This window comes from Cyanistes caeruleus, chromosome 10, assembly GCF_971803275.1.
Source record: "Cyanistes caeruleus chromosome 10, bCyaCae1.hap1.1, whole genome shotgun sequence".
Lineage (NCBI taxonomy): Eukaryota > Metazoa > Chordata > Aves > Passeriformes > Paridae > Cyanistes > Cyanistes caeruleus.
In genome coordinates this window covers 16,985,698-17,003,090 of record NC_141710.1, presented here as the reverse complement: position 1 = coordinate 17,003,090, position 17,393 = coordinate 16,985,698, and the positions used below count along the sequence as shown (strand labels likewise).

At 39.5% G+C, this 17,393-nt stretch overlaps 2 protein-coding genes across 46 annotated transcripts in view; one reads left to right on the top strand and one right to left on the bottom strand.

Moving 5' to 3' along the window:
- Positions 1–17,393, top strand: part of SENP5 (SUMO specific peptidase 5) — a 202,503-nt gene that overhangs the window by 54,033 nt on the left and 131,077 nt on the right. For 5 of the 45 annotated variants that reach the window (XM_086844067.1, XM_086844043.1, XM_086844050.1 and 2 more), the window contains 2 exons: positions 11,567–11,698; positions 13,070–13,177. The exons of 29 other annotated variants lie outside the window; for them this stretch is intronic. The gene's annotated coding sequence lies outside the window, so the exon portion shown is untranslated. Of the gene's footprint in view, positions 1–236; positions 406–6,332; positions 6,439–11,566; positions 11,699–13,069; positions 13,178–17,393 lie in introns of all 45 variants that reach the window. 11 more of the 45 variants (XM_086844054.1, XM_086844036.1, XM_086844065.1 and 8 more) reach the window with 6 other exon arrangements.
- On the bottom strand, positions 2,168–12,679 carry HRG (histidine rich glycoprotein). Its single transcript, XM_086844015.1, has 7 exons — positions 12,409–12,679; positions 9,423–9,530; positions 8,387–8,474; positions 7,713–7,879; positions 5,948–6,064; positions 4,364–4,450; positions 2,168–3,755 (listed from the first exon to the last, which is right to left on the bottom strand). Exons 1-7 carry the CDS (start codon positions 12,592–12,594, stop codon positions 2,637–2,639), a joined length of 1,872 nt encoding a protein of 623 aa, XP_086700141.1. The 5' UTR covers positions 12,595–12,679; the 3' UTR covers positions 2,168–2,636.

The window sequence follows — 17,393 nt, the reverse complement described above, 5'->3', positions numbered from 1 at the left end:
GATCTGCTTAGTGTTCAGGCTGCAACAATTCTGAGAATTACAGTACTCAGGAAGCGTTTGTAAAGTCTTTGGACTGATGCATATGGTTGAACGTCACGTAACCCTTTGATAGCACTTGATAAACCTTGTCCTTCATGATCCTACTAGACCTATTGGAAAGTCCATCTCTGCTGCCATATGGAGACTGCCTGGGCTATGGATTAGTCAGTGATCATAGTGCTTTGTTATCGTTACAGATATGTGACACCCGAGAACAAAGGATTAAACACTGTTGTCTGAGCCTAGCCAAACCAGGGTTAGAGCTGGCTGAGAACATCTGGTATTTGTCTCCCATGTTTGGCACCAAATAGCTTTGCTTTGGATCTGTGAACACCTTGGGATTGCCTCAGCTCCTGTATTCCAGCTGTGTCTTGCTGTATTGTGTTGCGTGGCAAGGTTTTGACGGCAGGGGATTACAGGGGTGGCTTCTGTGAGAAGCTGCAGGAAGGTTCTGCTATGTCTGACAGAGCCAATGCCAGTCAGCTCCAAGATGGATCCAGTTCTGGCTAAGACTGAGTCCATCAGTGCTGGTGGTAGTGCCTGTGGGAGAACATAGTGGAGAAGGGGAAAAAACGGGGAACTGAGAAAGAACAGGAGAGAGGAGTATGTGAGGAAAACAGCTATGCAAACCCCATGGCCCATGAAGAAGGTGTGGGAGGAGCTGCTGTGGGTATGGAGCAGAGATTTTCCTGCAGCCTATGGAGCAGACCAGTGGTGAGGCAGCTGTGCCCCTACAGCCCCTGGAGGTCAGTGGTGGAGCAGGGATTCACCAGCAGTTCATGGAGGACCCCATGCCAGAGCAGGTGGATGTCCAGTGGAGGCTATGACCCTGTGGAAGCCTGTGCTGGAGCAGGTTTGCTGGCAGGACTTGTGAGAGCACCCATGCTGGAGTAATTTGTTCCTAAAGGACTGCACATCATGTAAAGTACCTACACTGGGGCAGTTCATGAGGAACAGCTTCCAATGGGAGGGATCCCTAGCTGGAGCAAGGGAGGATGTAAGGAGTCCTTATCCTGAGGAAAAAGGCAGGGCAGAAGCAACATGTGATGAGCTGACTGCAATTCCCATTCCCCTGCACCAACTAGGGGAGAAGGTAGAGAAAATCAGGAGAAAATTTAAGCCTGGGAAGAAGGCATTTTAAATTTTTGACTTTATTTCTCGTTCCCTTACTCTTGTTTGATTAGTAATAAACCAATTTCCCCCAGTTCAGTCAGTTTTGCCTGTGATGATATTTGGTGAGTTGTCTCTCTGTCCTTACCTTGACCCATGAGCCTTCTGTTGTATTTTCTCTCCCCTGTCTGGCTGAGGAGGGCAGTGACAGAGCAGCTTTAGTGGGTGCCTGGCACCCAGCCAGGACCAGATCACCACATTTGCTACAAGTTTTGATTAAAGAAAATGCACTTTAGAGACTGTGGCTAAACTACACCAGAAATAAGTCTGTTCATACATAATAAGATACTTTTAAAAATTAGTCAATCTTCACTCAGTCACACTGAATCCTCATTTTGTTTCTTTTTCTTCAATGTGGCCCTTGCAGTGTGTTTGACTTTATGCCATTAAAAAGCTTTTTGGACAATCAAATTACTTTTTTGAGATTAATCCCATATTCTTGCTTATGACATAGCTATTCTGAGCCAGCTTGCTTGTCCCCGGACAATCTGAATGGACTCGACCTTGATGGGGGCTGGAGTATAAAGAGGCACCACTATTCCTTCTTCCTGCTCCTGCCAACTCAGTTTCCAGTGAGGAAGGTTTAGCAATAAAGAAAACATTTACATGGAAGAGTTACTACATGCATCTGCTTTTCTCTTCCCCTGAGAGCAATTATGAACTATTTGAGAAGGGCTGTCCTTGACTGCAATATTTCTATGTATCACCACCAGCAGCTGTAGCGATGGAAGCACCTGTGCAGGCCACCCTGCAGTGAGACAGCAAGTCATTAACTGTTCTCAGACCTCTTCTAGAGAAAGTGCTAACCCAAACACCATTAGTCAATTTGTGGTAGAGTTTGCTTTGTGGATGTTTAATACCAAAATAGCTTAATAGTTTAATACAATTTCTAGTTCAATATCTAATACCTAATTACGTGTTGTAAAAAAAAAACCCAAAAATGAAACAGACAACTGTGTCAAGAAAAAAATGCTTGCATGTTTTTTATTTTTTTAAAATCTGTATAAAGCTTGAATGTAGTGTCATGGATTACTTTTTATGGAAAGCATTCAAATTTCCTCTAGGTCAGATTCCTTGGAGAAGTACATTATAATTATGAATGATGAAAAAAATGCAAGATTTTTGATGCTCTATTTTGCACTATTGGAGAACTTTCTTTTTCCTTAGTCCTGGAGGAGCATTATTTTCTGGGGAAATTTTTACCTATTCACATTATCTGAGGGACTCAGAATTTTGGGCCTTTTAGTTACAGTGCAGCTTGAGATAGCTAGGATGAAGAAGCAGGTTGAAATACTTAATGATTATTTTCAGTGATTCTCCTTCCTAGAAGCTGAATGCTCTTCCCACTTCTCCATGTGCTGCTTTCATTGACTGTAGGACTGTGATTACCCTTGAAATTATCAAGCCAGGAACATCTTTCTCTGAAGTCATATAGGAGAATTTTCTGTTACAAAGCTATGAGGAAATAAAGGCAAAATTTTTGGAAGGTCAAGTTTGGGTTTTCCAGGGCATGATTTTGATTGTGCAGGGTGATCTGGAAAGCCTGAAGCTTCTTCCATCTCCTTTAGTTTTGAGCCAGTGCTGGAAAAGTGAAAGTTGCATTGGGATAGTTCAGGAAAATTTGCAGTGGGAGGTGTGAGAGAATCCTGCTGATTTAGAACTGGGATGCGATAGACAGCTCCTGTTACATGGCATGGAAAATACTTTCCTGATATGCTTGTCTTGTTGTGATGTTGTCTGTGATAGTGATGGCAGTGATGAGGAGGGTGTCCTGGAGGAGGGGGACAGTGTGGTCCATGATGGTGAGGAGGATGGTGGTGATCTGGTCCATGAGGAGGGGGACAGGGTGGTCCATGGTGGTGAGGAGGATGATCATGATCTGGTCCATGAGGAGGGGGACAGGGTGGTCCATGGTGGTGAGGAGGATGATCATGATCTGGTCCATGAGGAGGGGGACAGGGTGGTCCATGGTGGTGAGGAGGATGGTCATGATCTGGTCCATGAGGAGGGGGACAGGGTGGTCCATGGTGGTGAGGAGGATGGTCATGATCTGGTCCATGAGGAGGGGGACAGGGTGGTCCATGGTGGTGAGGAGGATGGTCATGATCTGGTCCATGAGGAGGGGGACAGGGTGGTCCATGGGGGTGAGGAGGATGGTCATGATCTGGTCCATGAGGAGGGGGACAGGGTGGTCCATGGTGGTGAGGAGGATGGTCATGATCTGGTCCATGAGGAGGGGGACAGGGTGGTCCATGGTGGTGAGGAGGATGGTGGTGTGGTCCATGAGGAGGGGGAGTAGGATGGTGGTGGTCTGGTTCATCATGGGGAGGAGGGGGAGAGGAAAATCCTTTGTTGTTGTCTTGATCTTCCTTGCTGGATTTGGGGTTATGCTCAGGGTCTTCAGGTCTGGACTGAGAAAAGGGAGGACATTCATGTCTGTGGTGATGCTTATGGCGATGTCTGTGACCAAAATGATGATGACAATGGGGATGTCTGTGTGGATGTCCCAGAGCTGAATATTTCCCTCTTCGCCCACAGCCATGGTGCTGTTTATAAAAACACCAGGGAGAAAGTATTAATCAGGTGTTGATAGGGCAGAAGAAATTGATGAGCAAGAGGGAGGTTTGCATTCATAGCCTGATGATCTTTAAGGAAAAAAAATCTGCATTTTTTTCACAATGGAGGAGAAGGAGTAGATAATAACATGCCAAGTTACTGAAAATCTGCTGGAAACGCTACATGATGCCAAAATTATATAAGCAGCTGAGAAATATTTGTGATAGATCAAAACAAAATAAATCCACACTGTTTATAATAGCTGTTGTGATGTAAACTGGAATACCAAATATGATAAAGATCATCTCCCCTCCTATTGTTTTCTAAAATTTCTTTGAACTTGCTTGCCAATCTCTCACTTATACTTAGTCAGGTGATTGAACTGAGAGAAGACACACTTGGAAGGAGTAATAGGGACAGCTCAATTCCGTTTCATCCTTTGACTGACCTAGGACTTGCAGGTCAGTCCGTCCTGATGCGCTGCATCACCCACAGGCAATATTGGCATGTTACCATCATCTGCCAGTCTGGACTAAGCAAGGTTGCTGTAACCTGCACAAGGATGCAGCCAAAGATGTGTCCATAACTGAGTACATACCCAGGGATGGTAGATTTCACAGCTTATATCTGTTCCATCAGCTTTGTCTGCATCACTGATAATTCTTGCCTTGCAGAATCCGGTGTGCTAAGAAAAAGACAAGGAAAAAACCCACAATGCACATCTGGGTTCTTGTGATGGAATTAATACAAACTGCTGAATGTTCAACATTTTACAAGTTAGGCTATTCCTTTGACGTCTAAGTGTGTTCACATAACTTAGCCAGATCCTGAGCCTTCCAACCAATGTTTACCAGTGTTTAATAATGATTCAAATACGTGCCATTTTTGAGCGTTCCTGACTGTGATGTACTCTAGATGCACTTCACCATGTGCACCTAGAGGTCTACTACTCTGCATCTTGCTTCCCGTTTGATGTCTAAGAGATTGGCCAGCTATTAATGCCTCCAAAATGAGTATCCTTGGGTGCCTGATTTTTTTTTCTTTTTTTTTTTTTCCTGTCTTTTCTTGTCAAACATCTGTTCAGATTGGTCTATTCTGTAATTCAAGTCTCAAAATCCGGCATTGTGTCGCTATGTTGCTTCAGACAAAGCTCAAGGCAGAAGTTTCTTCCATTTATTTTTTTAAAAAACAATATGGTTTAATTTTTTTGCATTACTTCCCTTAGCATCCTGTTTGCTGTGACTTTCTCCTGCTGTCCAGTCATTGTGTGTGCAATTGCTCATGTGAAAGAGCACAGAACTCAGGTGATGGGTTCTGTCTATGCTCTCTGTACTGGGTGCTTTATCTTGATATTTGTTTGGGCCATTAGTAGCCCATTATGATCAGTGACTACAAATGGTAATGGCATTTTACACACAAACAGCAGCGATGGCAGCACTGAGAACAGAATTTAAACTCTCTATAGCCATCTGTGTTGTGCTTTGTACTAGTGAATTTGTGGCTCCCTTACCAGTTAATTCACAGCCTTTTCCATTCTTCTGGAATATAAAAAGCCAGAGAAGGTGATGGATATATATAAACCAAAAGTTTTACATATTCTATTTTTTCCATTTTTTATTTCATTATTTCATTTTAGTTTCTGGAGAATAATTTATTCTGAAATTATGAGATCTTGCCTAACTGTTTCTTTGGTGTAGACTATAATAGTAATTGAAAAATGGGGTGAATAGAATACTTGGATAGTTTTCTGCAGATGGGATTGAATTATTCCAATCTCTGTTCCTCTGCAGCAGAGAAAAAAGTGACCCTGAGTTCACTGGGATGACATAAGACATATATTTTTTTCAGGATCTATGACTCACATTGGTGTAAAAGTTTTTATGGACATAGCATGAATGATTTGATAGGAATTGGCTACAATTTGAATGCAAAAACCAGATATAACCTGAAAAACTCTAGGCCTCTAATATGCCAGATTCCAGTTACATTAAGATTTGAGAGTTCAGACTGTTTCCTTATAAAAGGTTAAGGAGCAGCTGTAAAATTAGGATTTGGGCTTGAACATGCTGGATTTTTGGTTTTGAGTTTGGATGCATGCTTATAATAAACACTTGAATATATATTGGTAGAATCTTCTTGGTACCACCCATTATATCAGTTCTCATCCTAAGACTTTACTTACAGCATGCCAGTCATGCAGAAAATCACATTCCAATGCCTGATCTGTTTCCTGCATAGATTTGGAACAGTTGGTCTCTTTTATAGAGAATCCCAAAATGTGACCTTCACGGGAGGCAGTCTGAAACCAAGAGGTCAAAGAAGAAGTGGTAACTAAGTGTATTTAAAGTCTTGTCATTTTCAGAGCAACCATACATCATCTTATTGTCAAAATCCCATCTACCTCATGTTTTCCTTACCTGTCCTGTTCAACTGTTCATGCACATACACATATTCAGCAAGGAAAACAGGTTAGATAATTTATATCTCACACTCTTGCAACTTCTAGGAACGCTTGCTTTAATTCTTTGTTTAGTATGTGTATGTTATAAAACCTGTTACTTTTACAGCCTGTGACTTTAGGAAGTAGTGTCCTGAGAGTCTTCTCCCTAAGCTGAACTGCTGCTCCTGTGAAAGTAGAGATCTATTGGATGGCAACCACCCCTTTCCAGTGATGTGAGTGTATTACAGTGCTGCTGTTAATTTAAGGTGAAATTCTGCTAGTTACTGTGAGAATGTTGCTTTCTCTTTTGTCAAGGGCATTAGTTATGGAGAACGCCTTACTCCATATGAACATGGGAGAAAGCCTTTGTGATCCTATTAAAATCCATAAAGAGGTGTTTCATTTTAATTTCCAACTATAGCAGTACTTTTATTTCAAGTCTGTGTTGAAGGTGTCCTTAGCATGTGTGCACACATGAGTTTCACTAGTTTAACTAAATTGGTTAAAAGTGTGTGCGCGTACTTTATGGTATGGTTTTTTATTGTAATTCATAGTTTCTGAGCATTAAAATCCAGTGGTACAATGTAAAGTGTTGCTGTAGCTGAACATGGTGAAGTGTGAAAACAAAGTGTTTGGAGGGAAACACACAAACCCAGGCAATGTGAAAACAATCCCTTTCTAAATGGCAGTAGGGATACATTGTGCACAGGGCTACAGTGTGGGATACTGTCAGGTTTCTGAGCAATATTAAAAGCTGCAGGGAGGTGGGTTTGGCATGCTATCATTTAGGCAGTTTCCAAGATCAGCATGTATTATGGTGGGAGCCATGGGACCTCATTACTGAGGTGTCCTGAGCTGACACATGTGTTGGCAGAATGATCCCATGCTGTTTAAGTGAAAGTCTCCAGTATCTACCAGCAAGAAATTTTGTTATTAATATACTTCAAATCACCCAAAGGATAAGTCTTCATGTTGACATCACTTAGATATGGAGATATTTACCAGACCCTGAAGTTCTTCAAGTGTTACAGCACAAATTCACCTCCTGTCCTCAGTGTGCTGCTTTGCTCTGCATCAAGAGACAAAATGATGCTGAGCATGTTCCACTGTTTGTTGTACCCATGTGCTAAGTATTCTAAGAGTAAAAAATTGTCTGCAACTGACAAAATATGTGACTGTGATAATACATGATTGTCCACCTTGAAATCTGCTCTGTAGTAAATAAACTCATGTATGTCATGATAGGTAATTAGGCATTCAAACTTAAAATATGTCCACAAAGAAGGCCTTACATTCTGAATGTCATCACACGGCCATAGTTCTCTAGCAAATAAGAAATCCTTTTTCTTTCACACATCTAAACTGAAGTTAATAACAAGTCTTTGCCAAAGTAGGACATTCAACTTAGATCTGATCCTAGAAGGGTTTGAGTTTTGGTCCCATTGTCTTGGAGTTGCTCACAAAATTGTGTCATTTCAAAGTAATTCTAAGAGAAAATGCCACTTACCACCTTTAAAATTCTTTCAACTTTATCCACAGCAAAGTTGTTCGTGTGGTTACCTTCACTGTTGAATTTCTTCAGGGCCTTTTTAGCAATATCTCTATGTTGCTCAGTGACTTCTAAGGCTTCAAGTTTCACTGGACAGTCTTTGCACTCTACCACATCAGGTGGAACTGTGAAAACAAATAATTTACTAATATTGCAGTTGGTATTAATACTCTTGGGAGTGTGCCTATGCCTTAATGTGAACTCATAATGAGAAACTTAAATGCAGACTTTCCTTGGAAGTGAAATACCTGTCTCTTGCTCCACAAATATGGGTTTGTCCTGTAATATAAAAAAAACCCAAACCCATGAAACTGACTATTCTTATAAATCACCTTAGAATCTTACCACCCTAAATGTGCAGTCTTCCAGAGTTTGTATTTGTTCTCATATTCATTATCATATTTTGGTGGACTGGAATGGTAATATCATCTGACATCAATAAAGTCTGGTTTAGAGGAGTAGGGTAACCTTAATTCTATTACTCATTCTTAACATTCCATTTGAATTATCTAAAATATGAATTACAAGCAGATGAATGAATCTGTTATGGTTTCCATACACTGGTAGTGTACTGATTTTGGTACGAGGGCTGGTTTGAGGTATGCATTGGCTTACAGCAGTGGTTATTTTACCTGGACTTAATGTACAATTAAATCCATATAGTTGAGGTTTCTTCAGCAGATGGTTTGTATATGTGATAATCTTACATTGCCCAAAGTCCTGAGAGGAAAAAAGAATACATGATTATGATGTTATTTTCGCTGGACTTAATTGGATGTAGGCTATCATAGAAATTATACCTGCTTTTAATGTGCAGTACCTCTAAGAATAACATATGTGGTCATTAATGGAATGTTTGATCAGGTACCACTCAAAATTTGTCTTCAGATAAAATGGGATCTCTGTCTACAAGAGCCTTTATTTTACTTCTCAGTTTGCACGATAGAGTAGACAATGGAAAACCAAACTAGCTTTCTTAGTCATCCTGATACTTAGAGTAGGATACGACAAGATGGCAGGGAAAGTTAGAATGCCAGGTTACACAAATCTTTGTCAAAAGTGGATGGACTTTTCATCCATTCCTTTCCTCCATTAAAAAAAAAAAAATGCTTTCTATTCTCTCCTCGTAGCCTTTCTGTTTTATATTTTGTCATAGTATCACAACTCTCCTACTTAAAGTTTTGGGAGCGCTCATCATTGGAGTGCAAAAAGAAGGACAAATATTGCTGTATAACGTTCATGTACTGACACTACCAGTATTTCACACTGTCATACCACAAATCCTATGACAGAAAACTGACAAAATATACCACTGGTATTTCTGGCTCATATACCAGGAACATGTTTAAAAAATAATTTCTAGTGCCCTTCAGTTGTCAGCAAATTACCCTTAAAACATAAATCCTGCTACAAGCGGTGGAATGTGGAGCATTGTTCCTTTGAGACAACAAGTTAAATAAAGCTATAGTTATTTGAAGAGTCAATCCTTTCCCAAGCCTTTAGCATATATTTAGCAATTCTAGAATTAGATAGATTTTGGTTTAGAATGAGCGACATTAAAGCCCAGTCTTCACTGAGAGATTTTGTGACACAAATTTTTGGACAGTTCAGAAGAAGATAAATTTAGTGCATTATTGTGTATGATTTGGTGCAGATGCCATTACTTGCCATTGGGTAGGTGTCACTGTATTCACAGGACTCCCAGTGTCTTCTGGATAAGACAGAGCATTCAGTTTCCAGCACATCCAAAGTTAAGTAGAGGACTGTTGAATTTCCCTGGAAGAGAAGTGCAAGTGAAAAAGAGTTTGTAGGCAAGAAGCTTGATCTGAAAGAAACTTTTGTTGAGGTCAATATGTTTAACCTTTAGTGAAGCTTCTTCAGTTCTCTATTAAGGCTTTTCAGAGCTGACAAGCATAGAAAGGGTTCATGGAAGGGATCTTTGGATGTCATCTTGTCCAGCCACTTGCTCAAGGCAAAGCTGAAACTTCAAAGTTTCAGCTACATTCTGTATATCACCAAGACAGGCATTCCACAACCTCTCTGGGCCATTCTAGTACTCAACAACTTTCTCCATGATTTTTTTTAGCCTTATATGTAGTCAGAATTTCCCCACCTGCAACTAACAACTGTTGCCTCTTATCCTTTTGTTGATAACCTGCGAGAAGTGTCTGTTGTTAATCTGACATTCATCAAGTAGGGAAAATGCCAGTGTTAAAAGGTTGCCATTCCCTCATTCTGATTTTCCCACAGAACATACTGTTCTATTAGGACATCAGGCGTCCAATTATGTATCTACATCCATTTCAAATTACCTTAGTGACCAGATACTCTTTCAGAGTTTGCTTCCTGCTCAGTTTATTCAGGGAGTTATGCAATAAAACTCTAATAATCCCAATCAGAATCCTTAACTCTGAAACTCTTCTACTATGTTCTGTCTCCTGAGCAAATAGGATTAGCAGAATTAAAATTTGAACTTGGATGGCAGTGTAATGGGATATCATGCTAAGAATTTTCTGTGACCCACAGAAACAGTTTTGGAGTGGAAAATTTAAATTTTATTCAGCCCTTGTATGGACATTCAGAATAAACACATGTATTTTGTCATTTAGATGAAGTCATACAAAGCCCTTCACTGTAAGTGTCCTCACATTTTATGAAGTTCCATCCATTCAGGCTCCTTTTTCAGTGTTTCTGTAGAGATGAGACCTTGTGAAAGAATTGCTGCAGTCTAGTGTAATATTTTCATTAGTGAGAGCCCACCAATGTCATGTTAAGTGCTGGTTTTGCAATATTTGTGTATCTTAGCATTGTCTCCGATTTTAAAATAGGGGTTAAGTGTCTACTTCCAAATATGCAGGAGAAAATTCCTCTGTTTATCTGCTCAATAGCTCTTGAGGAAAAAAATGGTTCCTTTTTGGTTGTTTTAAAAGCATTTTAGTCACTACAGTTCTGCACAAGTCCAGAACTGTTTTGTTGTGAATACTTGAGTATCTTATGCTTCTAGAGTTCCTGTGTAAACCCAGTAGAGATTTGTCTGGAATTGCCCTGCTTAGATTTCTGAGGGGGCTGATGTGACAAACCTGTTGCACACTATTGGATAGAGAAACAAAAAAAAATGTTCTGGTCTTTTTTTTTCCTTTTTAATATATTCGTATTCTTATTGTTATCTTGGCAGTGGAGCAAAAAAGAATTCTTGCACAATAGTGTACATGATCAGTGTGCAGGAGGTCACATCTGGTGGCTTCGGGTCTGAGAAGATATAGAAACCTTACAGGGAGGATTCTTTAGCACTCAGAAGTGCCTTTTCTGTTCTTGTAGACACTGTGTGACACCTGAAGCTGTGGCCCTGGACTGCAAAGATGGCAAAATTCATTAAGGGTACAAAGCAAATCATAAACATGGTATTCTAGTATTTATAGCATTCATCTGGAAGTGTGGATCCTCAGCATTAGCCCATATTCCAAGTTATGGTTTATACTTTATATAGACAATTGTTGCTTAAAATGTAGAAACACTGAGATTTTTCTTTTTAGACACAACTTGGTTTTTTATCATGAATCCAATGCATTTTGCATGTCTTGCTGCCTGGTGGTACCACTTCAGAGGGTTGGCATGCACATAACTGCAGAGGAGAACCTTCCTAGATTAAGCTCTTTAGCTGCCTGGCTACTGTGTAGAACACAATATATAACTTGCTGCATTCTTGTCTTTGAAAAGCAAAATAATCCATCAGGTTTTTTTGCAGGTGTACCTGAAGACCTGTGATAACCTGGGCTTTGGGTCACTTTCTGAGTCTGTACCTGTCCTTACAGGCAGTACTAAGAAGCTCCATCAAAAACTGGCCTGTTTTTTCTGTTGCCATACTGAGACTTCTGGACGATGGATGTGTGCCTGGATACCAATATCTTAGTCAAGCAGCTAAAAGCTACCAGGTGGATGGATTGGTAAATCTGCCTGTCCTTGGTCTCTTTTATGTACTAGTTAAAGACATTTTTATTCTATTGCTTTTTCTGCTATTGATTTGTTTTGGCATTTCAACAGTCATTGAGAAAGGCTTATGTATCTTCTCTAGGAAACAGAAATAGAAATAGGAAGGAAATAGGAAATGGCCGATAGATATTCTCTATCCAGTACCTCTCCAGTTTTGCAGAGTAACAAAATGAAAACTCCAGAGTAACAAAATCAAACTCCTTTGACTTCCTCTGCCTTTTTCCCTTTCCACCAGTTTATTCAGCTATCTCTGAAATTAAGATAATAACAAAATACCAGTCTTGCAGGGTACATTGGTCTAATTAATGTTAGGCATTCATAGATTAAAGAAACCTGAATATAAATTTTGAGTATAACATCTGACACCAGACAGCAGACAGGACAGATTAATTTCCAGAGTTGTATAAAGCTGTTCAGAGCATCTCTTATGCAAACATCCTTCTGACCAAGAGAAGAGAGGCCATTTGGCATTGTTTGAAATCAAGCTTATGTGCAATAAGTCATACACAAATGAATATTGAGATGGTGTAAATCACAGCTGATTCATTGGATTACATCAACATTGTTCTAGTAAAAGCAATAAACATAAGCTCTTAATGACCTGGCTCATTAAACATTTAAAAATCACAGTCTTGTGTAAATCAGCCTTTAAGTTCATACTTACTAAATGTAGTTCATGTGCATCGGCAACACGGAATAAACCAAAAACATAACCATCTCTGCGATGTCTGTTGACCAAATCCAGGGCCACTCTTGCATCTGTTTCAATGGTGTTACAGTCTGCAGGTGTAATTTGGGCATTAGAGCACTGCAGTAGTGTTAGAAAAAAAGCTGAAACTAGAAGCAGCATTTTGTTTGCAGTGTTAGGTCACTTATGCCCATGCCTTGATAAAGCCAGCTTGCTTTTAAATCAGAGCAGCCCACCAAAGTTGTAAATGAATGCTAAAAGGGCATGGCTTTAAATTTAAGTGTCATGTCAGACAGCCATTACCTTGACCCTGGATTAACATTTGCAAACAGCAAGTAAATGATTATATGGTGATTGAGTAGATTTTGAGGAAAGTAGGCTTTATAACACCCTCTGGACTACCCTTCAAAGAGCCTATTGGTGATTCTTTAAGCAGGCATTGTGCAATGGTACTTTACCATGGAAAGTATTTACTTTTAATAGCATAAGGCTGAGCCTGGCAGTAAGAAGGTCCAGTTTATATGTGCAGATATTATATAATCTTGGTCTTCTGTTTACTATTAAAACAGTTAAACTGAAAATATGCTGAAGTATTTGTGGTCAAATTATGGCTATATCCATACCCCTGTTTTTACAGATCCTTAACTACCAGGCAACTAGTGACAGGGAAATAAGGAATTCACTCAGATGTGGAAAAAGGACATAGCTCAAGGTGCACTGCTGGCTGGTGGTCTGTAGCTGCTATGTGAGTACCTGCTTCTCCTCCAGCTCAATAAAATTTAGAAAAGATTACTATCACCTTTACATAATTTCAGACTAATACTCAGAAAGGGACTGACTGGCCTAATACCCATGTAATCTAGGTATGGAAAAAAGTTACATAAAACTTCCTTCTCATTCTCAGCCTGAGCAGTTTTGTGTGCTTTTTGGCTGTAATAGCCTTCATAGACTCCTTTAGAGAATTGCTGGTAAATTTTGTATTTAATAAAATAATGCAGTACCTAGTAAGATTTATACCTTTCAGGGATATGCCAATATCCTCTCCTAAGCAGAAAGGATGAGATGTTGTCTCATTGTATTCAAATTTTTTTATTCAGGATAGTTTAAGACAGTCTTAAATGACAGTAATTGCTTGTCAGGGAGTGGCTGAAGATGGAATACAAAATTCAAACACTGAATAAGAAAATACGAAAATGCAAAATGAGTCCAAAACTACAAGGTCAGACTCAGATGAGGAATTTTCCAAATCCAGGTTGATGTGAAGATTGGATTAGCTTCTCACAGAAAAGGTGCTGGCTGTATAATTGACTTGGGGGCTGGAAACTAGATGATCATTAAGGTCTTTGCAACCCAAAGCATTCAATGATTCTATGACTTGGATTTACATCTTTGTCTGTGAAGGGAATTTTCACTTATTTTTTTGAGAAACCTTCAGAAATACAGTGAATTATCATCTTTAACAGTTACCTTATTTCATTAATCTTTATTTAAAAAAAGAATCCACCTCTTAGCATGTCTGTTGTCTGAGAAACCATGTTTTAAAATGGACTGAGCTGAAGCAGTAGATTTCATTCACAGTTAGTTCAGGACACACCTAACAGTTCTCTGGTGATAGATAAGCAAAATGGAGCATCTTAAAATATTAGAACCAAGGTCACCCAAAAACATCATGAGTAGGATTAAAATGTTTAAAACCAGTTCCCCCCTCTTGTGGAAGTTGTTGCCACAGAAAAAGATCTGGATGCAGATATGGTTATTGGGGGCAGAAATTGCTTAGAAAAGTTCATGGGCAGAAGGTGCTTACCTGGATATGAAAAGGACTCAGCAGAAGATTACCCTTTAAAGTCCCTGGTACAATGATTCTGGGTGTTGGAAAAGTACAAGAGGAATGGTTTGCAGAGAGAGGCAGGTCATAAGCTTCTTCTAACCACAATTGTCTTTTGCCACTGGGAGAGATGGATACTGGGATGGATGTACAACAGTTCTGATGAAAAAGGGAATTTCTTTTGGTTTGGTTTTACAATATTTCATTATAATTACTCAGAAACTTTTACAGAAGATGGAAAAAAAAGCAGTGAAATAAATGTTGTGTAAATAATCAAAGACATTTGAAATATATCTCATCAGTTAAAAATAAAATTCCCATTATTGTTGTGTTCCAAATTGCACCTCAGTTCATTTATTACAATACTGGTTAGTTTTCTTAAATGGGCAGTGATACTGAAGAAAGGCATTGGATTAGGTGATTTATAACATAATTCCCTTAGCTGTCTGTTGTTTGCAGATTGTTCTTTTTTTCCTCTTCTGTTCTAGGTTGTTCATTGTGACACTCATCATTTTTTTGACCATAGCTTATGTATATTTTATGTATGTAATTGAAACAGTATGAATAAACAGTGGAAATGTGCAATTCCTGCAAAATTGACTGTGGAAGTAAAGTTAGATTCTGTTCCCACTCTAGAGAGTTTTGTCCTTGATTTTTTTGGAAAAGAAAGATTGGACTCTATTATTAAAGTACATTGACAAGAACGCCAGGCACAGTAAGAGCAGTTAATTAAATATTGGTTGTACTTAAGTCAGGATAATGTATTTTTATCACTTCTCCTTCAGTTTGATATCTTTTTAAAAACTTATTTTGTTTTTATATTTATTACTTTTAAGTTTTGTGTGCTGCTTTAATGAAGCCACCTGTGTAAATAGATTGCTGGAAGGAATATAAATGTTTATCCAAACATGGCATTTCTCTTGCGTAGTGCATTAAAACCTCGTTTATGACTTTTACCAAGGCTTGTCTTGCAACAGTAAGAGGTGATCCAAATTCAAACTTTAAGGATATGGTAATAAACATCCATCTTAAACATAACCAGAGCACTGGGAGAACACATCAAAAAGAGGCTTATCTTTCCCATTTGAAAAGCAGTGTATGAAATGCATAATAAATGTAACTTTAAACTAGAGGGATAGGAAAAGGAGAGCTGACACATAAAGGAGATGATAGGCAATAACCAATTCCTCCTTTCCTAAGTTACAGCTGTAACTATTTATGAATATCCCTGGTTTCCTGGGAGCACAGCTGCTATGAGCAGACTGTTCTCTGCCCTCTGCAGGAGAGCTTCACACCCAAGCTGGTGTCACCACATGGCACAGCTCAGTCACCTGTGCAGGCAGCAAGGCCTTTCCCAGCTCGTACTGTGCTGCTCTGCAGCCACTCCTGTTCCTGCTCCCAAGCCAGAGCCCAGCTGATACAGATATGTGTGGTTCCACTTGCTTAGAGGTGAATTCTGGGCTGGCTTCTCTTTTTTTCAGTCTGAAATTCCCCAGAGCTTCAGATCTTGGTGGTCTTGATGCCAAAACCAAAAAAGATTCGCAATTCTTGGGGTGGCTCTGCACTAAACAGGAATTCCCCCAAGTAGGATGGAAAAATATGTAAATGTGGCATGTTTTATTTTTATGTGCTGTGTGTAAACAGGCTGCCCTCAATACAAATGCAATGTTAGATAAATTTGCTTTGGTTATGGTTTTCAGAGCAGCAGCTCCAGCTCCAGCTTCCCTTCTCTGCCTGCAGCTTATTTTTCTTTATCAGTCACCAGTTTTTATCTAATGTGTAGAAGTTTTATCGCCTTGTCTATCAAATTTCATTCAGAGACCTTAAGTTCAAAAGCTATTTGGAGGAGACAAACTGTCAAGTGAGCAGGTTGACAATGTGGTTACAGAAGTCTCATTGCTTAAGAGGACTAATATGGGGAATAAAAAGGGTATCAGTATTCCTCGCCTTGTCCTCAGTGTCTTTGGCTGCAAATTGCTTTTCACAAAAAAACAGTCTAATTGTAAATTGATGACTGTAAGGATATGTTGAAAGACTGACCTTTTGCAGAGAGACTTGAGAGGCTGGAGGAAAAGGTGAGGTTAAGAATTTGATGTTAAGCATGGAGTTAGGGGAAGTTTTACATCTCAGATGCAGAAGAAAATGCTTAATTATGAAGTGTGTGCAATAGATAGGTTCTGAAGTCACAAAAATAGATTTTATATTTACTTTATTTTATAAAAACCTTGTTTTTAATACCCACCTTAAGAACTTTGATGTCTGGATCTTGCTTTTTAAAATCTTCTGTTTCCTTTGAACATTACTGTTCCTATGTTTGAATTCATGGTGCCTCACCTATATTCTGAGGTAAAGGCTTGAAAGTATCAGATAATAATGTCAACAGTCCTGGAGGTCATTAACCATCATTTATCTGTGCCTGAATAAAAACTTTGTTTGTGTGAAATTGGAATGTTTGCTCAAATAAACATCAGACCACATTTTAGCTAAACATTGCCCAGATAACAAGTTATTAATGGATGATATTATATCATATCATAAAATCAATAAGTGTTGAAAACCTGTAAAACAAAACTGAAAAGTGAATTGGAAATTGTCTGTCCAAATCCATCTGCCTCTCAGCTCCAGTACTGGATGAAGGGCTTCTTTGTGCCACTGGCCTGTTTTCTGCCAGACAAGGACAAGCAGCATGTAACAGTTCAGAGTCCTGGAGAAGGTGAGGAGCATTTGGGGTGTGGCTGGAGGGATGCAGGGTGTGTTAGTGCCCAGCTGCTTTGCTCACGTTGGCTGGAAGCTGAGACCAGGCCAGAAGATGGAGAGGTTCAGCATGACCTGGGCATGTTTTTAAGAGGATTTCCTGCAGTCCTATCTCAGAGTCGCTGTGTGGAGACAGGCTGCCCATGTGGGTGTGCTGGAGGGAGAATGCTGCAGTGAGAGTGCAGGCCCACTCACCAGATTGGCAAAAAGGTGCTGAATCAGCAGCAGGATTTGAGTCCTGATGACTAAATGCTACCAGCTGTTAATAATATCAATGCCATATGAGAGTGCTGCAGTATCCAGGTGTGTCCTGAGGACAAAGGAAACACAGAAACTATACAACCTCAGACTCCTTGTTGTAATTCAAGAATTTAATCTTGGA